The 22,210-nt window shown below is 42.8% G+C and overlaps 1 protein-coding gene across 1 annotated transcript in view; it reads left to right on the top strand.

Moving 5' to 3' along the window:
* The first annotated feature begins 15,291 nt into the window (after positions 1–15,291).
* Positions 15,292–22,210, top strand: part of LOC122541004 (regulator of G protein signaling 7-binding protein-like) — a 34,314-nt gene continuing 27,395 nt past the window's right edge. Inside the window, exons 1-2 of the mRNA XM_043677427.2 lie at positions 15,292–15,669; positions 15,943–16,109. Of these exons, the coding sequence (XP_043533362.1) occupies positions 15,604–15,669; positions 15,943–16,109 (233 nt within the window). The 5' untranslated portion in view covers positions 15,292–15,603. The remainder of the gene's footprint in view (positions 15,670–15,942; positions 16,110–22,210) is intronic.

Here is a 22,210-nt window from a genome sequence, read left to right as displayed (position 1 = left end):
TAACAATGGGGGAGCAGAGTATATTGAACAGCCACAATTGGATTTGTGCATTCAACTGCATGACTGGGTGCCATTCATTTCTCTCAAATTTACCTGCTTATAATAGTGAGCACTCACTTTAATTCCAAAAATGTACTTTATTAAAAAAAAATCTTCATATACATACATAGTCATGTGATTCTATTTGATTCTGTACAGTCTTTACAGTTGGAGAAGCAACAAACCCAAGGCATTTCTTACTTAAAGAAGACTATATTTACATACATTTGAGGGCCTGATAACTGAATGGGCTTTCGTTTAACTTTGGCAGAAAGATCTCAGGCAGTGGTCTTGCCTCACTGCACCTTGGAGGCACCTGCCCCAAGCTTTAATGTGTTCCCCAGCATGTAGTCCTGGACTAGAGAGTGGCAGCAGAGAGCGGCGGGAACTGGGCGGAAGTGAAGTCGGAGTGCAGAGGCTGTTGGGAAGATGGATGAGTGTTATTTAAGTACTTACCTTGAAGCCAGCGGTCTTTTTGCAGCAGAGAGCGACGGGAGCTGGGCGGAAGTGAAGTCGGAGCGCAGAGGCAAAGAAGTTGAGAGAAGTGATTATGCCACAGTTGAACAGGGGAAGACATGACTGCCAAGTTGATTCAGTGTACTGCGTGCATGATGTGGGAGGTCAGGGACTCTGGTGTAGTGGCTCGTATAACTGTGGAAAGTGTGTACACGTTCAGCTTCTGACCGAGCATATTGCAGCACTGAAGAAAGAACCAGATAACCTCAGGCTCATCCGAGAGAACGAGATCTTTCTGGACAGGACCTTCAGCGAGGTTATTACACCGAGCATACCAGAAGAGAGTAGAAGGGAGAAGACGATGAGGAAGGCAGAGATGAGACAAGTGCAAGAGACCCGGGGGAAATACCTGTCAGGAACAGGTTGAATCTCTTGGAAACCGTAGAGACAGATGTCACTGCCAGTCCGAGAGGTGGTCAGGTCTGCCAATCAGAAATTGGCGTGGAGGCAAAGCCAAGGAGTCAGACATCACACAGAGCTGTGGTAATAGGGGACTCCATAGTGAGAGGGACTGAAAGGGGTTTCTGCGGCAACAGGCGGGATTTGAGGATAGTGTGTTGCCTTCCTGGTGCCAGGATTAAGGACATCGCAGACAGAGTGCAGGGAATCCTCAAGGGGGAAGGTGAAGAGCCAGACATTGTGGTGCATGTCAGCACAAATGACGTTGGGAGGAAGAGGAGGGATATTCTACAGCGGGACTTCAGAGAACTCGGAAGAAGGCTGAAAAGCAGGACATCCAGGGTGGTTATCTCTGGCTTGCTTCCAGTTCCTCGGGCTGGAGAGGTCAGGAACAGGGAGATAATAGACTTGAATGTGTGGCTGGGGAACTGGTGCAGAAAGTAAGGATTTAAATTCTTGGATCACTGGGGTATGTTTAGCGGTAAGGATAAATTATACAAGAGGGACGGATTGCACCTTAATAGGTGGGGGACCAACATTCTGGTAGGTAGCTTTGCCGTTGCAACACAGCTGCGTTTAAACTAAATAGCGAAGGAGAGGGGACAAACTGGAAGTTTAAGAAGGAAGTTAAAGGGAAAGTTAGAACAAGAGAAGTCAAGAAAGACAACGGAATCAATGGAGCAGAAAACTCAAAAAAGGATCATGCCGTAAGGTCAAGTGAAATAGGGATTGATAGGAAGGGTGAGGGGAGTAACAAATTAAAAATATTATATATGAATGCATGGAGCATTAGAAATAAGGTGGATGAGCTTTAGGCTCATTTGGAAATTCGCATTTACGATGTTGTGGGGATAACTGAGACATGGCTTCAAGTGGACTGGGCTTGGGAAATGAATATTCAAGGCTATACATGCTATCATAAGGACAGACTGACTGGCAGAGGGGGTGGGGTGGCCCTGTTGGTAAGGGATGATATTCAGTCCATTGCGCGAGCGGACCTAGAATCAGGGGATATAGAGTCAGGATAGAGCTGAGAAATTCTAAGGGTAGAAAGACCCTAATGGGAGTTATCTACAGGCCCCAAACAGTAGCCTGGATACAGTGTGTAAGTTGAATAAGGAGCTGAAATTGGCTTGTCGCAAAGATACAGTTGTTATGGGGGATTTCAACATGCAGGTAGACTGGGAAAATCAGGATGGTACTGGACTCCAAGAAAGGGAGTTTGTGGAGTGCTTCCGAGATGGATTCTTAGTACAGCTTGTGCTGGAGCCTACCAGGGAGAAAGCAATTCTGGATCTGGTGTTGTGCAACTTACCAGATTTGATCAGAGACCTCGAAGTAAATGAGCCATTAGGAGGTAGTGACCACAATACAATAAACTTTAATCTGCAGTTTGAAAGAGAGAGGGTAGAATTGGAAGTGACAATATTTCAGTTGAATAAGGGGAACTAAGGAGCTATGAGGGAGTTGCTGGCCAAAGTTCACTAGTGCAATGCCCTAGCAGGGATGGCAGTGGAGCAACAATGGCAGGTATTTCTGGGTATAATGCAGAAGATGCAGGATCAGTTCATTCCAAAAAGGAAAAAAAGATCCTAAGGGGAGGCAGGGGTGGCCGTGGCTGATGAGGGAAGTTAAGGACCATATAAAGACAAAAGGGAAAAAGTATAACATAGCAAAGACGAGTGGGAAATCGGAGGACTGGGAAGCTTTTAAAGAACAACAGAGGATTACTAAAAAGGAAATATGCAAAGAAAAAATAAGGTACAAAGGTAAACTGGCCAAAGATATAAAGGACGATAGTAAAGGCTTTTTTAAGTATGTGAAAAGAAAAAAATGGTTAAGACTAAAATTGGGCCCTTGAAGACAGAAATGGGTGAATTTATTACGGGGAACAAAGAAATGGCAGAAGAGTCGAATTGGTACTTTAGATCTGTCTTCACTGGGGAAGACACGAGCAATCTCCCAGATGTAATAGTGGCTGAAGGACCTGAACTGAAGGGAATTTATATTAGGCAGGAAATGGTGTTGGAGAGACTGTTAGGTCTGAAGGCTGATAAGTCCCCGGGACCTGATGGTCTACATCACAGGGTACTGAAGGAGGTGGCTTTAGAAATCGTTGATGTATTGGTGATCATTTTCCGATGTTCTATAGATTCAGGATCAGTTCCTGCAGATTGGAGGGTGGCTAATGTTGTCCCACTTTTTAAGAAAGGAGGGAGAGAGAAAACAGAGAATTATAGACCAGTTAGTCTGACACCAATGGTGGGAAAAATGCTGGAGTCAATTATAAAGGACGAAATTATGACACATATGGATAGCAGTAACAGGATAGGTCAGAGTCAGCATGGATTTATGAAGGGGAAATCATGCTTGACTAATCTTCTGGAATTTTTTGAGGATGTAACTCTGAAGATGGACAAGGGAGATCCAGTGGATGTAGTATACCTGGACTTTCAGAAAGCCTTTGATAAAGTCACACATAGGAGATTAGTGAGCAAAATTAGGGCACATGGTATTAGGGGCAAAATCTGACATGGATTGAAAATTGGTTGGCTGATAGGAAACAAAGAGTAGTGATAAATGGCTCCCTTTCGGAATGGCAGGCGGTGACCAGTGGTGTGCCGCAGGGATCAGTGCTGGGACTGCAACTTTTTACAATGTACATTAATGATATAGATGGAGGTATTAAAAGTAATATTAGCAAATTTGCTGATGACACAAAGCTGGGTGGCAGGGTGAAATGTGAGGAGGATGTTAGGAGATTACAGGGTGACCTGGACAGGCTAGGTGAGTGGACGGATGCATGGCAGATGCAGTTTAATGTGGATAAATGTGTGGTTATCCACTTTGGTGGCAAGAACAGGAAGGCAGATTACTACCTCAATGGAGTCAAGTTAGGTAAAGGGGCAGTACAACGAGATCTAGGTGTTCTTGTACATCAGTCAACGAAAGCAAGCATGCAGGTGCAGCAGGTAGTGAAGAAGGCTAATAGCATGCTGGCCTTCATAACAAGAGGAATTGAGTATAGAAGCAAAGAGGTTCTTCTACAGCTTTACAGGGCCCTGGTGAGACTGCAGCTGGAATATTGTGCGCTGTTTTGGTCTCCAAATTTGAGGAAAGACATTCTGGCTATTGAGGGAGTGCAGTGTAGGTTCACGAGGTCAATTCCCGGAATGGCGGGACTATCTTACGCTGAAAGATTGTAGTGACTGGGCTTGTATATGCTTCAGTTTAGAAGGCTGAGAGGGAATCTGATTGAGACGTATAAGATTATTAAAGGATTGGACACTTTGGCGGCAGGAACCATGTTTCTGCTGATGGGTGAGTCCCGAACCAGAGGACACAGTTTAAAAATAAGGGGTAGGCCACTTAGAACAGAGTTGAGGAGAAACTTCTTCACCCAGAGAGTGGTGGGTGTATGGAATGCTCTGCCCCAGAAGGCTGTGGAGGCCAAGTCTCTGGATACTTTCAAGAAAGAGTTGGATAGAGCTCTTAAGGATAGTGGAATCAAGGGTTATGGGGATAAGGCAGAAACAAGATACTGATTGAGGATGATCAGCCATGATCATAATGAATGGTGGTGCTGGCTCGAAGGGCAGAATGGCCTACTCCTGCACCTATTGTCTATTGACCATGGAAGGTGCCAGTCAGAGTCAACCGCTTGCTCTGGAAGACCAACAAGTGTCGGGCAGACCAAAGAGTGACTTTCACTGAGCTGTTGGTCCTCCAGGCGCAGCTGATGTTTGTCTTGGTCTGCATCCCAGGGAACAGACCGTACAGCACAGAATCCAGCATTATAGCACTCACCGTTATTCCTTTTGCAATATCCAGTCCATTGTAATTAATGTCAGTCAGAATCTGTCATGTAAAATCAGTGAACTTACCATCATATTACAGTGTACTGTATAATACTAATCAGTTTTATCCAAGCTGATGCACAGCAATGTGAATACCAAACCTTCTTGACTCATTAGAAGAAAGCATCATTTTAATTGGACACATTAGTGTGGATGTAAGAATAATATAAAGGAATTGTGTTTTTTTTATATAATTGGCTAAACAATATTCCCTATACATGGCAGTGGTTTGTAACAGCAACTACATTTATATAGCACCTCTAACATCTTCAAACAAAACCTGGTTATTGAGCCACATATTAAAACAGCCAATCCAAAGAATAGTTAAAGCAGTAGTTTAAGAGAAGTGTCTTAATAAGGGAAAAGGGCCCCAGGTGGAGAAATGGACAAGATTGGAAAAGTTTAGCCCCAGGGAGATGACAGCAGAATCAGCAAGGCTGAAGTGATTACAAGTGGCAATGCACAAGAAGCTACATTTGGAGGGGCACAGAAGTCTCAAAGACATTTTGCATTGTATTATCATATAGTGATAGGAAAGGGACAAGATTTTGGACGAATTTGAAAATGAGGAATTGAATTTTAAAATGGGGTTAATGCCAGACCAAGAGACACTGTAAATCATTGGGGCAATTTCTAAATGTAACTTGATTTAAGTTACAATAAGGGCAACAAAATTTTGGTTGAGTTCAAGTTTATGTAAGATGGAAAACTGCCCAGGAGATCAATGGAATAGTCAAGTGTAAAGTTAACAATAGTATGGATTAAGGTTTTAGCAGCAAATGTGATGAGGCAAATATGGAGTTAGGCAATATTATAGAGATCGACATAGGAAGTGCTCAGATGATATAAGGCACCAATGAGTTCTGTTTAGCCTCAGAACGAGTGATGGAGTCAGTGGCTAGTGAATAGAGTGAATAGTTTTGAATCTTCCCGGTATTTAGATGTTGAGAATTTATACTCATCTAGCACTGAATGTTGGCTAAGCAGTGTGACAAATCAAATACAATGGAGAGGCAGTGATGAGATAAAACTGAATGTTATCAGTATGCGAGTGGGGACTAGATATCATTTTGGATGATATTGGTGCAGGATAGCATTTAAATGAGGAAAAGGAGGAGCCCAAGAAGCGAACCTTTGTGGATCCCAAAGCAAATGATGCAGATATGGGAAGAGATTGGTGATACAGGTGATTATCTGGCTATGATCCAGTCCAAAGAAATGGAACCAGGTGGAGACAATGAAGAGGAGGTGATAGAGTAAGATTAATTTACCTCCCCATGTTAGAGTCTGTAGGCAGACTGAGAAGGATGAGATGAGACAGTTCCCATGGTCACCATCACACAGGACATTGCAATCTTGCAATAAGGGTTGTTTTGCTGCTGTGGCAGCAACCAAGGCCATTTTGGATGAATCCAAGCATAGAATTGTGGGAAAAGGTGTCACAGATATGGGAAGCAACAATACGTTCAGGGGCTTTGGAAAAGGAAGGGACATTGGCGATGAGGGTGGCCATTTATAAAGACAAAAGGTGTTTTCAGAAAAAGGATGATTATGGCAGATTTAACAGGGACGGGGATGATATCTGAGGAGAGGGATACGTCAACGTCAGCTAATGTGGTGGTCAGGAAAAAAAGTTGGTTGCTCAAAAAGTTGATGGAAAAGGGGTCAAGAGAGCAGAAAGTGGGTCTCCTTGCCAATTTGAGCTTGGACAGTGCAGAATAGGATACAAGAGAGAGCCTAGAGAAAGGTGAGAGGTTAGTGCTGGATGCAGGGAAGGGATCGTAATTTCAAATTGGCTCAATGGACACTTACGAGAAAAGATTGGAGAGGCTGGATATGCATCCATTGGAGTTTTGAAGAATGCAAGATGATCTTTTTAAAATATACAAGGTCCTGAGAGCACTTGACAGAGTGGAAACTGAAAAGGCTTTTCCCCTGGTGGGAAAAGCTACAACTGGGAGACAAGTTTAAAACATCTAAAGGGAGTTTCCCATTTGATTTTGAAGAAGACAAGGGCATCCCAGATGTGATTGAGCATATCAGTAGGTGGCCAGGATAAAGGACGTCCAGGATAGAAAAGTGCCTCAAGTTTCTGATCATTCCAGAAAGTATAACCCAAAATATACAGACAATTAATAGGGCGATGGTTTTAAAGCCAGGTTTGCAATAGAATGGAAAATTGATGTGGTGGGCAAAAAAAATATTGTAAATGTAATTGAGAAAATATTATCTTACCTTTATTAAAAAAAGGTTAGATAACCATCCATTTCTACCATAAGCTAATTATTAACTTAGTCTGAGGTAATAATTATATATGAATAGGGAGATAGCAAGATGTGCTTATGTGCAAGTCTGTTACATCACAGTTTATTTTGCACACCAGGAGTTCATACCAGGAGGTGACTCATTAATGAATAAGTGAATAATGCAGCTTCCTTAATAACTTAGCCTCAAATGTAGAAGCTGACGGCTCTAGACAGCCGAGAGGCACAGAATCAATTATGCAGCTTGAATGCTGCTATAGACTATGAACTCAGGATGTTATTTATGCAATTTCCAGACTTTACAAACCAATATTAGGAAATTTTATTAAAGAAGGTAATATAAATGGTGATTCACATGATTGATACTGTGCAGGCAGGAAGGGACGGAGTATTCACAATGACGGTATTTGTATTAGCGTACACAAGGTAGCTGTGTCTCGAACTCCAGACCAAGAGGTCCAGGTTCATATTACACCTGCTCTAGTGGTGTGTGATAATATGTCTAAACAGGTTGATTTTTAAAAATTTATTTATGTGACACGCAATGTAATGTTGATGTTCAGAGAACATACCAAGTGAGGTTGTTTGCAATAGTTATTAATTGCATGCTGTGAGATACTTCTTAGATTTTATAAGTTTGATATAATATTGGTTGGTGGAGCTAATTAAATTACAGAGAAAACTCCTCTGATTCAATGAATAGATCCATTACAATAACGAGCTATGTAAATCATGGTTTATCTGCAGTTTAATTTCAATCTCTATGTCACCAACATTTGACAGCATATCCAAAGGCATAGTTCAATTATCTCTTTGCACTTTGACACTTGTTCAATGAAACTAATTTCAAATAATTTCCGGTTCTGTTTCTTGTCTTCCTAACCATACTACATTCAGATATTGTGTAGCTACTATTGAGGAGATCACATGAGGAATGTGTTAGTATGGTATCATGGAATCATTCAGCACAGAAGAAGAGCATTTTCCCTGTCGTGTCTGTTCCCTTAAAATTAATTGAGTATATGTGCAATTCCTCTTTGAAATTTACTGTTTCAGCTGCTTCCATCAGCTATGCAGACCTCAGAACACTTACTGCTTCATAATATTCATTCACATTTACTCCAGCCCCAACCCACTCAAACCGCACCATCCTTTAACGGGCCAAAGGTTCAAATCTAGGCCAAAATGATGAAATTATAATCTTCTTCTATCTGGTGTATCTGAAGAGCTTGGATAGACTCAGGTCAGTGCATAGTGGGCATGGGCTAATAACAAAAAACTATAATTTGACTGTAAGTAGCAAAGTCACTCAGACTTGTTGTCAGAAGTGATAGAATTACCAAAATTGGAGGTGTAGTGGACAGCCAGAAGGGTTACCTCAGATTACAACAGGATCTGGACAGATGGGCCAATGGGCGGAGAAGTGGCAGATGGAGTTTAATTCAGATAAATGAGAGGTGCTGCATTTTGGGAAAGCAAATCTTAGCAGGACTTATACACTTAATGGTAAGGTCCTAGGGAATGTTGCTGAACAAAGAGACCTTGGAGTGCAGGTTCATAGCTCCTTGAGTCGCAGGTAGATAGGATAGTGAAGGAGGCATTTGGTATGCTTTCCTTTATTGGTCAGAGTATTGAGTACAGGAGTTGGGAGGTCATGTTGCGGCTGTACAGGACATTGGTTAGGCCACTGTTGGAATATTGCATGCAATTCTGGTCTCCTTCCTATCGCAAAGATGTTGTGAAACTTGAAAGGGTTCAGAAAAGACTTACAAGCATGTTGCCAGGGTTGGAGGATTTGAGCTATAGGGAGAGGCTGAACAGGGGGCCGGGGCTGTTTTCGCTGGAGCGTCAGAGGCCGAGGGGTGACCTTATAGAGGTTTACAAAATTATGAGCGGCATGGATAGGATAAATAGGCAAAGTCTTTTCCCTGGGGTCGGGGAGCCCAGAACAAGAGGGCATAGATTTAGGGTGAGAGGGAAAAGATATAAAAGAGACCTAAGGGGCAACTTTTTCACGCAGAGGGTGGTACGTTTATGGAAGGAGCTGCCGGAGGAAGTGGTGGAGGCTGGTACAATTGCAATATTTAAGAGGCATCTGGATGGGTGTATGAATAGGAAAGGTTTGAAGGGATATGGGCCGGGTGCTGGCAGGTAGGACTGGATTGGGTTGGGATATCTGGTCGGCGTGGATGGGTTAGACTGAAGGGTCTGTTTCCATGCTGTACATCTCTATGACTCTATAATTGAAAGCACTGTTGCAGTATGAATAGGAAGGGTTTAAAGGAATGTGGGTAAAATGGTGGCAATTGGGACTAGATTAATTCAGAATAGCTGGTTGGCATGGACAAGTTGGACCGAAGGGTCTGTTTCTGTGGTGTACATCTCAATGACTCTATGATTTTCTGAGATTTACTGCTTTACACTGAATAAGTGCAAGGACATGGAAACAAAACCTAGAAACTGTATTGCAGGGTGAGAATATGAGCTATGAAAGAGTACACAAGCAATCTCCTAGATTGACCACAACGTAGCAACAACTTGAATTTTCACAAGGTATACCACAGCTCTAATGCCGAACAAAATTCCACATTTTTTTTACAAATACATTCAAGAGACATCAACGGCAAGCCAAATCAGCAGAGGTAAACAGGTAGGAGTGAAAGGGTCGCTGAAGAGATGAGATTTGAGGGCATTGATAAAGGTACAACAGGAACATAAGCAGCAGAGAGATATAAGGGGAGAGCTCCAAAGAATGATTAAGAGGACTCCCACATAGATCTATCTGGTTACCTCTGTGGGAGATTGTGTTGTAATGTTAACATCCTGAACTAGTAATTCAGAGCCACATGTCAGATCCTATCATGACAGCTTGTGGAATTTGAATTCAACTGGTTCCTCGTCAGATTGTCTGAATAGTGGCAAATGGAATTTAATCCTGAAAAGTGTGATGAGATGCGTTTTAGGAGGACTAAGAAGGCAAATGGGACACATGCCTTTTTCATTATATTATACATGCAGGAATAGGCCTTTGACTTTGAGCGTGTCCCACCCATTATTAGCCACGGCATTGAAGACACAAATGCAAAGAGCTTATAATGTTAGGCCACAGCTAGAGTACTGTGTGCAGTTCTGGTCTCCACATTACAGGAAAGATGCAATTGCCTTAGAGAGGCTGCAGCAGAGATTCACCAGTTTGTTGCCTGGGCTGGAATGAGTTAACTGTGAAGGGATTGTTTTCCACAGAACAGAGAAGGCTGAGGATGGGAGCAGATTGAGGTGAACAAAGTTCTGAGAGGCCTGGACAGAGAAGATAGGGAGGAACCTTTCCCCTTACTGGAGGGGTCAATAGGGAACACAGTTTAATCTTTTCATCCTACATTGTGGGAATTTGGAACTCACTTCCTGCAAAAGTGGTAGAGGTTGGAAAGCTCAAGATATTTAAGAACTATTTAAATGAATACTTGAAACACCATAGCACACAAGATTATAGGCCAAGTGCTGAAAAATGAGCTGAGAATACATGTATGTTTGCTGTCCAGCATGGACATAATGGGACATTTTCTGTACTGTAAAAACATTAAGACTCTAATATTGTCCTAAACTCCCATTTGATTGATGAGTATCCTTTAAGGAAGGAAATCTACCATCCTTACCTGGGTTGGCCTACATATGACTCCACATCCAATAGCAATGTAGCTGACTCACAACTGCCCTTAATTCAATAATAATTAAAGATGGGCAATAAACGTTGTCCTTGCCAGCAACACTCACAAACCATGGAAGAGTGAACAAAGATTCCTTTACAACCATGAAGTTACTTCATGTGGGTCAACATCCAAAGATGTAATGTCAATGAGTCAATACAACATTTAATATAGATAGGTTTCCATAAATATCAACTTATCCATTCTAGAGTATGACCAGCTATTTGGTTCTGGGAATGATGAGTAAACTCATCCAAAGTGATATCATAGAATCTCTACAGTGTGGAAACTGGCCATTCAGTCCATCGAGTCTGCACCGGCCCTCCAAAGAACATCCCACCCATACCCACCCCTGCCCTATAACCCTGCATTTCCCATAATTAATCCATCTAACCTATATATCCCTGGATACTCTGGACAATTTAGCATGGCCAATCCTCCTAACCTGCACATCTTTGGACTGTGGGAGGAAACTGGAGTATCTGGAGGAAACCCACACAGACACGCCCTTGGGTGGAATCAAACTAGGTCCCTGGTGCTGTGAGGCAGCAATGCTAACCACTGAACCACCACGTTGCCCCACATACAAATCTCAAATTCTGAAAAGCAGTGCATTGTGCGTTTTTAAAGATCTGAACAATATAATTATCAAATACATATAAGCCTGATCATTTTTAATATTGTAATTTATGTTGTAAGTTTGCTCGCTGAGCTGGAAGATTTGTTCTCAGAAGTTTCATCACCATGCTAGGTAACATCACCAGCCGCCGGTGAAGCGCTGATGTACTGTTCCGCTTTCTATTTATGTGTCTTGGTGTGTTGAGGTGGGTGATATCACTTCCATTTCTTTTTCGGAGAGGTTGTTAAATGGGGTCCACATTGATGTGTTTATTGATGGAGTTCCGGTTTGAATGCCAGGTCTCCAGGAATTTCCATGCATGTCTTTGTTTAGCCTGTCCCAGGATGGATGTAGTGTCACAGTCGAACTGATGTCCTTCGTGGTCATGTCTTTTGGTACTAGTTGAAATACCTATAGAAGACTCACACCACTCCATCCACTCCACCCTGGAATTCCTGAACATCAAAGACACCAAGGTAGAGGATGATGAGGTCATGCTTTCCTTTGATGTGACAGCCCTATTCACATCAATAAACATCACCCTAGCCAAAGAAACACCAGCCGCACTACAAGACGAACCAAGGACACAAACACCTGACAGCACCAATTCCATCAGCAAGGACAGCATCCTCAAACCAGTAGACCTATGCCTCACAACCCACTTCACCTTCAATGACAAGACCTACAAATAAATCAACGGGACACCCATGGGATCACCAGTATCAGGATTCTTGGCAGAAGTAGTTATGCAGAGCTTGGAATGAGCAGCCCTCCCTATGATCCAGCCCAAGCTTTGGGTTCACTATGTGGATGACTCCTTCGTCATCACAAAATGGAACAAATTAGGAGAAACCCACAAACACATAAACAACATCCTTACTGGTATAAAGTTCACCAAACAGGAAGACAACAACAGCAGACTCTCCTTCCTCGACACCACAGTGGAACGAACAGTCAACTGCAGACCAGTATCTACAGGAAAGCAACACACACAGACCAGATACTTAACTACAGGAGCAATTATATTCAGCACCGCCTTCCTAACCTGCAATCTTCTTCCTGACCTCTCCGCCCCCACCCCAGTCTGACCTATCACCCTCACCTTGACCTCTTTCCACCTATCACATTTCCGACGCCCCTCCCCCAAGTCCCTCCTCCCTACCTTTTATCTTAGCCCGCTGGACAAACTTTCCTCATTCCTGAAGAAGGGCTTATGCCCGAAACGTCGATTCTCCTGTTCCCTGGATGCTGCCTGACCTACTGCGCTTTTCCAGCAACACATTTTCAGCTACAGGAGCAATTAGCCAACACTTACAATGGAGCTGCATCAGCACATTATTTAAATGAGCCACAACACACTGCAGTACCCAGGAACTCTGAGATACCGATGAAAAACACCTATACAACATATTCAAGACCAACGGGCACCCAATAAGCACAGTCCGCCGATTCTTACACAATAAACCTAAGTAAGACACAAGACGCCCAAAGACTCTAGCCACACTACTATATACATCAGAGACACCTCAGAGATGACGACCAGAATACTCCGGCCCCTTGGCATCATGGTAGCCCACAAACCTACCAACACACTGAAACAGCTCCTGATGAATCTAAAGGACCCTGTACCAACAACCAGCAGAACAAATGTCATTTACAAAATAACCCTGTAAGGACTGCAACAAACACTGCATCGGACAGACAGGCAGGAAACTAGCCACCAGGATACACAAACACCAACTGGCCATCAAAAGACATGACCAGCCATCACTAGTATCCTTACACACAAATAATGAAGGACACCAGTTCGACTGGGACAATACATCCATCCTGGGACAGGCTGAACAAAGACACACGGGAATTCCTAGAGGCCTGGTATTCAAACCGGAACTCCATTAACAAACACATTGATTTGGACCCCATTTACCAACCTCTCAGAAAAAGAACCGGAAGTGATATCAGCCACCACAACAGACCAAGACACATAAATAGAAAGCAGGACAGTGCACCAACGCTTCAACAGAGGCTCACTGATGGTGTTACCTAGTATGGTAAAGAAACGTCTGAGAACAAATCTACCAGCTCAGTGAGCAAACTTACAACCTGAACCTGAACCTGAGCTACAAATCTTCACAAACGTTGCATTGTAATTTATAGATTGGCCTCATTGTTACAAGCAGGTTAACCAATCTTTGAACAATTTCAGAGTTGAATGAACCTCCAGAGATTAGTTTAGAGTTTACAGACTCACCTTCGCTTTATATATTTGTAAAGTGCCCCTAGCTCAGAGAAAGACAAGCCAAAGTACATTTCAGGGGGCAGAGAACAAAAGAAGCAAGAAAAGGGAAACCAAAAATGAATTCAGTAAGTGCAGCAAATGACAGGAATGAGGAGCAAGACAGAGGGATTTAGAGTCGTAGAGTCATACCTCAAGGACATAATCCCAAACTAAACTAGTCCCACCTGCCTGCTCCTGGCCCATATCCCTTCAAACCCTTTCCTATTTATCCAAATATCACATTGCAACTGTGCCCGCATCCAGCACTTCCTCAAGACGTTCATTCCCAACACAAACCACCCTCTGTGTAAAATGTTTGCCCCTCATGACTTTTTAAATCTCTCTCCTCTCACCTTAAAAATGTGTCCCCGAGATTTGAAATCCCCTGTGCTAGGGAATGTATACTACCATTAATGACCTATCACTAACCCTCTCTATACCCCTCTTTATTTTTAATCCTCCACAAGGTCACTTCTTAACCTTCTGCGCTCCAGTGAAAAAAGGTCCCAGCCTATCCAGCCTTTCTTTATAACTCAAACACGGCAACATCTAGCAATTCTCTTCAGAACCTTCTCCAGCTTAATAATATCCTTCCTATAACTGTGTGACCAGAAGACAGTTCTGTCTTAAAGGGCAACTTTTGAGTTAGAGGAAGAGAGAAATGAGGCATAACCAAAAAGGATCGATGGGTGTCAAAGGGGGAAATCTGCTGAGAAAGGTTAGGACAAGAGTTTGAAGGGTATTAAGAATAGAGGGAGAATCTTGTGAGTCAGTTCCTTGGGGCATATAGCATGAAGGGAGAGCACGTTTTTATGAAAAATGTGGGAAGCGAACTTTAACTAGGAAGTGAGGGTGGGAGGGTACTGTAAATAAGTTGCCATTTGTTGTACAGCGCAGTATCAGAACACTGAATCTCTGAAGCACAACTCTGAAAGAAATGGTTTGTGTTGACTGACCTGCCTTCCCTACCAATGTTAGGAAATATTTTATAAGAAAACAATGGCTCAGTGGTTAGCACTGCTGCCTCGCAGCGCCAGGGTCCCGGGTTCAATTCCAGCCTCGGGTGACTGTCTGTGTGGAGTTTGCACATCCTCCCTGTGTCTGCATGGGTTTCCTCCGGGTGCTCTGGTTTCCTCCCACATTGCAAAGATGTGCAGGTCAGGTGAAATGGCCATGCTAAATTGCCCATAGTATTAAGTGCATCATTCAGAGGGAAATGGGTCTGGGTGGGTTACTCTTCAGAGGATCGGTGTGGACTTGTTGGGCTGAAGGGCCTGTTTCCACACTGTAGGGAATCTAATCATAGAAAACAAACTTAAATTGGGCACCGTGATTAGGAAGCTGCCCAATTTTGGATCCAACACAAGGGGAAATCCCACATTAGTTGTGCCTTGAAGTGACAGCCACCAGCTGTTTCTGGGCTGAGACAGTGAGAGATACCATCAACAGGTCATTCACTTTTTATTTCTAAAGCATACATTATTCATTAAAATAAATCTCTATATTTATACGTTGTCAAAAAATGCTGTTGGGTTCTATACAGGAGGGTAAAAAGTAAAGATTTGAGTCTGAGACATCAGGAGGGTCCAATAACAGAACAGACATCCATTTAACTTCAGCAGGAAGAGCTCAGACTGTGGTCTTTCCCAACTCGAACTGAGAGGGGGTGTCTGTGGTCCCCCCAGTATCAGGCGCAGTCTGATCACTGTAGACAAGCAGGGAGTAGAAGTTGAAGATGCATCTTCCTGGCTGCGCCTGACTACGGTGGGGGGGGGGGGGGGGGGGGTTACGGAAAACTGAGGAGAAATTGGGTCTCCATCGCATTGAGACAGGCGAGACGGTGCGGACGATCCGGGACTCGCGGTGTCCTGCCCGCTGGATGGATGCGGAACCGAGGGTGGACGGCACTGGTTCTCGGTTGGAATGAATGAATGTCGCTGGCGGGGAGACGCGGGGTAACATGACGAAAGGACAAATCGGAGAATGTAACCTGGTAGGTTGGTCTCCTTACTTCCTCCTCTCGGTCGAAATGTATCACACAGCATCTTGGAGCCAGTAAAGTCTCAATCAGTAAACCGACAGCTCAATGCCCCCTCCCCCTTTCAGATATAAAACACCCAGTGTTTACAATTCACTGCATCGCCTACACCCACACCGCGCCCCATTCCCTAACTGAGGGAGTTTGGGATCTAACAGTGACCAGAAATGCCCCGAATGTGTCTTGTTGCTGCCTTCTAACTCTTGCCTCCTCTTCCCCCCGCCTCAGGTCATTCAGGATTTGAACATTCAGGTCGCTCTCTTCAGGGAACTGGTCATCTCCATCGGCAATGGTTCCTGTGATAGCCCGGCCGTCCGCAAGGAGATCCGGGATGTCAGGGCCACGTGCAAAGCTCTGGCCAAGCAATCCCATCAGGTCTGCTCCCCCCTGTACAGGTAAGCCCAACCCAACACAAATCCTACATCCCACCCAGGGGCGTTAGTGGAGCCAGGGGCTGTTTCTGTTCTGTAATCAGGTCAGCCAGGAGGACCTCATGGAATGAGTCCCCTGATTGGGACAGTTAATCAGAGAGCCCTGGCTGACACATAAGAACAGGAGTTTTGAGCCAAAATAGCTCAGTGTCAATAAAGGGTGACTTGGTGATGGGATACCAGCCTCTGTGGAGTTATTTCAGTGGCTATGAGAGGAAGGCATGCTCCTGAAGAACTTCGCTCACAACCATTGTCTGAGATGGGGTAAGCAATTCTGGCACCATGCTGTTATTTGGGAAGTTTGGCTCATTTGGTCCTGACTTTGAAGACTGGGCCCAGTATGTGGAAAGAATGTGTTCGTTTTGCTGGGCAGATGAAAAGCAAAGAGTAATTCCCCTGAGAGCTTGTGGATCCGCAGCTTTTTTTTCAGTTCTAAGGAGCCTAACTTTCTCTCCCTGAGGCACAAAATAATAAAACCTTTCGTGAGTTGATGGATTTAGTTAAGGAATATTTTGACCCCAAGCCTCTCCTGATTCTGAGATGCTATTGGTTTCACTTGGCAGTTCAAGAATCATGGGTATCTGTATTGGGATTTTTGACTAGGCTATGATAACATGTGACTTTGGTTTAACCCTTAATGAGATACTGAGAGAATCATTTAGTATGTGGGATTAATTATGTGACCTACTAGCAGAAGTCCAACCTGACTTCAAACAGGCACTACAACTGGCTTTATCATTGGAAAATGTAGCAAGTGGAGCATAAGAGTTGCAAAATATTCCAGTAGAAGTGAACACCCTCGCTAGCCTGATTGAGCTTGGGGAACAGCACTTGACTAAAGTGAATTGCATAGTCTCACTCAGGACATATCCTGAACAGAAGGACTCTAGGTCAGCCCACAGCAAAACCCCAAAACAAAGCCAAGCCTTGGTCAAACAGTTAACATTTTCTTCAGGATCCAGGCCAGCAAACCATTGCCATTACTGCCAGTATGTGAACTCAAGACAGCAAAAGAGTTCCACTAGATCCAAATTGAGTAAGAGAACTCATAGGCTGGTATCCAGGATAGTGCACACCCTGGAAAGTCCACTTACAGCTGGCTTGGAACAGTTAAATTGCTTAGCAACATCCAAATCAGAACAAAATCAAAAGAGATATCCGGTTAAATGGTCACCCAGTTCTAAAGGAGATCAGTACTGGCGCAGAACCAGTCTTTAACAAAATTCGCTCTGGATTTCAACCCTTCGGTTTGCACAAGACCTTGGCTAGACTGAGAACCTGTACTGAGGAATCTTTACAGATTAAGGGAGCAACTTCAGTTCCAATCTCTTTTGAAAAGCAGCTGGTTCAGTTACTACTGATTGTGCCCATGCTTGATGGGGAAAAATTGGTTGAGAAGGATTCCCTGAGATTGGCTTGACATTTTTTGGTTAGAAAATGATTTCCTGAGTGAAATCCTAATTAGATACCCAGAAGCACTTCAGGAAAGTCTTGGTGCTATCAAAGGAGCCAAGGCCACCTTACATGTTGACCAGGAAGCAATTCCATGACTCTGCAATTCCTTGATTCAACAATTGCATGATTCTGAAAGGCCTGCCCAGTGCCATTTGCCTTTCAGGCAAAAGTAGAGACAGAAATCAGGAGGCTGGAAAGTGAAGGAATCATCAAACCAGTCCCATTTGCGAAATGGGCAGCACTGATTGTATTGATTGTGAAGCCCGATGAGTCAGTTTGTCTTTGTGGGGATCTTAAACAAACAGTAAAATACTTTTGCAGCTGGATAAATAACCAATCTCTTGCCTAGAGGATTTATATGCAAAGCTGGCAGGGGGGCTGACATGAGCTATGCATGTCTGCAATTGCAGTTCGATGAGAATTCCCAGAAGTATATTACAATTAATACCCATAAGGATTTGTATGAATATGTGAGTCTGCCATTTGGAGTATCATCAGCCTGTGCAATTTTTCAACGGACGATGGAGAACATATTACAAGCTCTACGCCAGATCGGCATTTATCTAGATGATATGCTAATAACAGGGAAGACCAATAAGAAGCACTTAGAGAACCTGGACATAGTCCTTAGACATTTCTCCCTGGCAGGCGGATGCTTTAGAAGTGAAAATGTGCGTTCTAGGCACCTCAGGTGACCTACTTGGGCTTGACAAGAGTTGACAAGACTGGGTTACATAAGTTGGAAGATAAGGAGAGGGCAATCAAAGGTGCCTTGGCTCCCATGTCTGTATCAGAGCTTAGGTCTTTCCTTTGGCTGGTGAACTGTTATGGAAAGTTCAAACACAACCCGGCCTTCATCCTGGCAGCTCTCCATCAATGTTTTGAAAAGATTTGGAAATATTTGCGTAGCCAAGTCATAGATTTCAGGGAAGTGATGAAACAGCTATCATCCACTAAAATGTTGGCACACTATGATCCCAAGCGAGTTCTGGTGATGCCTCCCCATACGATATCAGGGCAGTTTTAGCTCATAGGTGGCCCAAAGGAGAGGAACATCCAATAGTGTATGCATTCAAGACTTTGGTTAATGACAACACAAAATGCCCAGATAGAGAAGAAATATTTGGCGGTCATATTTGGAGAAGGTGAGGATTGCAGATGCTGGAGATCAGAGTGAAAAAGTGTGGTGCTGGAAAAGCACAGCTGGTCAGGCAGCATCAGAGGAGCAGGGGAATTGACATTCCACCAATACCTTTACGGATGTAAATCTGTAATAATAATAGGTCACAAATCCTGCCAGGTCAACGTGAAGAGTTAAACATTACACAACACCAGGTTATAGTCCAACAGGTTTATTTGGAAGTACAACTTTTTGAAATACTGCTCCTCGAAAGTGAGTGCTTCCAATTAAACCTGTTGGACTATAACCTGGTGTTGTGTGATTTTTAACTTTGTCCACCCCAGTCCAATACCTCCCCATCATAACTTAAAGAGGACAAGGCAGTGCTTCAGGTCAAATTCAGGGATGGGCTCTGATTCTAAGTGCGTATAGAAGCTGGAACACCGTCCGGGAGGCCATGTAGCAAATGCGGATGCATTGAGCTGCCTTCCACTGGCAGATACACCACCGTTGGTTCTGTCATGGGGGAGTCCATAATGTTTTTAAATTTTGTGGACACACTTCCCGTCACAGCTGACAATATCAGACCTGGTTTAAGCAAAATTGAAACAGTTGATGGTGATAGGGGAAGCCAAAGGCCCATTACAACCAGAATTGAAATCTTTTTAAACCTGGAGAGACTAGATCACGGTAGAGCACGGCTTATTATTATGGAGAGCAAGAGTGATTGTCCTTAGCAAAGGTCACCACCAGATACTTGCTGAACTCCTCCAGGCATTTCCAACATGAAGATATTGATGAGAATTATACAAGTGGTTTGAGATGTGGCTCTTATTTGAGAGGTGTAATAGTTGTCAACAATGGAAAAATAAACTGTTTAATATTTTTAAAAAATAATGTATGTTCAGGTGAACTTTTCTTTGGTCATCTGAAGTTTTACTCAGTGCAAGTAGGACTTTTGTTTGGTAATTTTGGTGATCCAGTTTAAATGGTCATGATTTCCAAAGCACAGTCTAAGCAGTTTCCTTCAAAAGCTGTGTTTTACCTGCAGGTAAGGAAAAGTTACACAAATCAGATGGAAAAGGCCTCTGGGTTTTCAGTGTTTAACTGTTACATTCATGACATACCTCACTTTAGATCATAGAATCAAAATGTTATAGAGTCACATAGCACAGAAACAAGCCCTTTGGTCCAACCAGTCCATGCTGAACATAATCCCAAACTAAGCAAGTCTCATCTGCCTACTCCTGGCCATATCCTTCCAAACCTTTCCTATTCACATACGTATCTAAATATATTTTAAACCTTGTAATTGTATCCACGTCCACCACTTCTCCAGGAAGTTCATTCTAAACATGAACTTTGACATATGTAAAAAAATTGCCCCTCATGTCTTTTTAAAATCTTTCTCCTCTCACCTTAAAAATGTGGCCCCAGACTTGAAATACCCCCTCCTAGGGAAAGGACAACTACCATTAACTCTATCTATATCCCTCATTATTTTATATAAGGTCACCTCTCAACATCCTACACCCCATTGAAAAAGTCCCAACCTATCCAGCCTTTCTTTATAACTCAAACTTTCTATATGTGGCAACATCCTGGTAAATCTCTTCTGAACTCTTAGAGTTTTTGGTTTAAATATGCATTCATAGAATGTGGACAAACATTTCTTGCCCATTGTAGTTAAGAGTCAGTCCCAATGCTATGGATCTGGAGTCACATATAGGCCAGACCAGGTAAGAATGGCAGTTTCCTTCCTGAAAATGATATCAATGAGGCAGATGGAATTTTCCAACAATAGGCAATAGATTTACACACTCCATTATACTCTTAATACCAGATTTTTATTGAATTCACATTTCACCACTGACGTGATGGAATTTTGAACCTGCTCCCCAGAACATTACCTAGGTCTCTAGACTAACAGTTTAGTGATAATTTCATTATGCCATCGCCACCTCAATTTCATTTGATTTTCACAGAATCACAGAATTGTTACAGTACAGAAGGAGCCCATTCAGTCATCATGTCTCCATGGGCTTTTCTAATGAGCATTTCCGCTATGGCATTGTTGTATTTTGATATTTCGATTCTCCCAAATACAGAGATATCTTAATCCCGCCGTAATTTGTCTAAGTACAACAAAATTGTTTTTTTACTACCAAAGGTACATGCCATTGTGCATCTGTGCAGTACTAGGAATTGTTAATAATAATTTTTGACTTGAATTATCTGGCAGCTATCAGTTGTTTTGGGCAACATTTTTACTATGGCTCACCAGAAGCCTTATCTAAAGACCATTCTACTTGGAAGACTTTAAATGTTCTATCACAATCCTGGATTACAGACTTTTAAAAAAAATGTAATTGGGTAACTATAGTACCTCCTGGCAGGATTGTAATAGTGATACAGGTAAGTATTTCTGATAAATGCAAGAAATGAATCAGACCAAGTGCTGGAAAATGGATTTGAACAGATGAATGTTTAATAATGATGTGGACACAATAGGCTGAAGGCTCCTGCTTGTGCTGTAAATACTCTAAACTTACATTGATATAGCACCAATCGTATGTGGGTTATCACAAGTATTTAATTGTCTATGAAGTACCTTAAGTATAGTGACTGTTCTTTGACACTGGTAGTTTTCCAATTACCTCTACTCTTAGCTAAGCAAGGAGGGAAGAGTCTCAAATTTATGTCAGCCAGAGTGAGAACTGAACCTGCAATGTTGGCATTATCCTGGATCACCCATTAGGCAGCAACAAATAAGGTAAGTGACTAGATCATGTATATGATTGGCATTGGATAATTGAAGTGCAGAAATAGCTCAGAATCTTGTTTATTGACAGAGATAAATTAATTTGAAGTGAGTGTCTAGATTTCAGTGAAGTGGACTGTTAAAGTGGATTAATATAGGTATAATTCCTGACAGCAGCTCAATAAACTGCTGGGAGGAAAAATAGAGGAACAACAGAATCAATAGGACAGTGAAAGAAAATTTTGATTCCTGCAATGTTGAGGTTCAGTTATACAATCAATCATTTGTTGGCATTGTCAAATCCAACTAACACAACAGAATCTTTTTACCATTGGATTCTCTGCCACAGTATCTGGTCCTTGACATGCTTAAACAAATTCAGATTAGTTTAAATGCTCCACATAAAAGTTACACAAGAATGAAATATTGTGGATGCTGGAAGCCCAAAATAAAAACACAAGAACATTGTGAAATCATCAGAGGACGAGAGTGTTGAAGCTTCAGGATAATGGCTTTTCTGATTGAAGAAAGAAAGGTCATCAACCCAAAATATTGCCTTTGTTTCTCTCTCCATGGATGCTGCCTAATCATCTGAATAATGATTAGTTTGCAGTGCTTAAAAGGAATATTTGCTGATGTTCTTCCTATCCTGCTAGTAACATTGCTGCAGACATAACAGCAAATTGCTCTTCCCATCACGGAAACTGAGGTGATCTGTCTATACTGCAG

This window comes from Chiloscyllium plagiosum, unplaced genomic scaffold (genome assembly GCF_037043375.1).
Source record: "Chiloscyllium plagiosum isolate Xiang-an unplaced genomic scaffold, Cpla_swu_hap1 HiC_scaffold_39, whole genome shotgun sequence".
Taxonomy (NCBI): domain Eukaryota; kingdom Metazoa; phylum Chordata; class Chondrichthyes; order Orectolobiformes; family Hemiscylliidae; genus Chiloscyllium; species Chiloscyllium plagiosum.
Note: the sequence above shows the minus strand (reverse complement) of the source record. Positions and strands in the feature narration are given on the sequence as shown.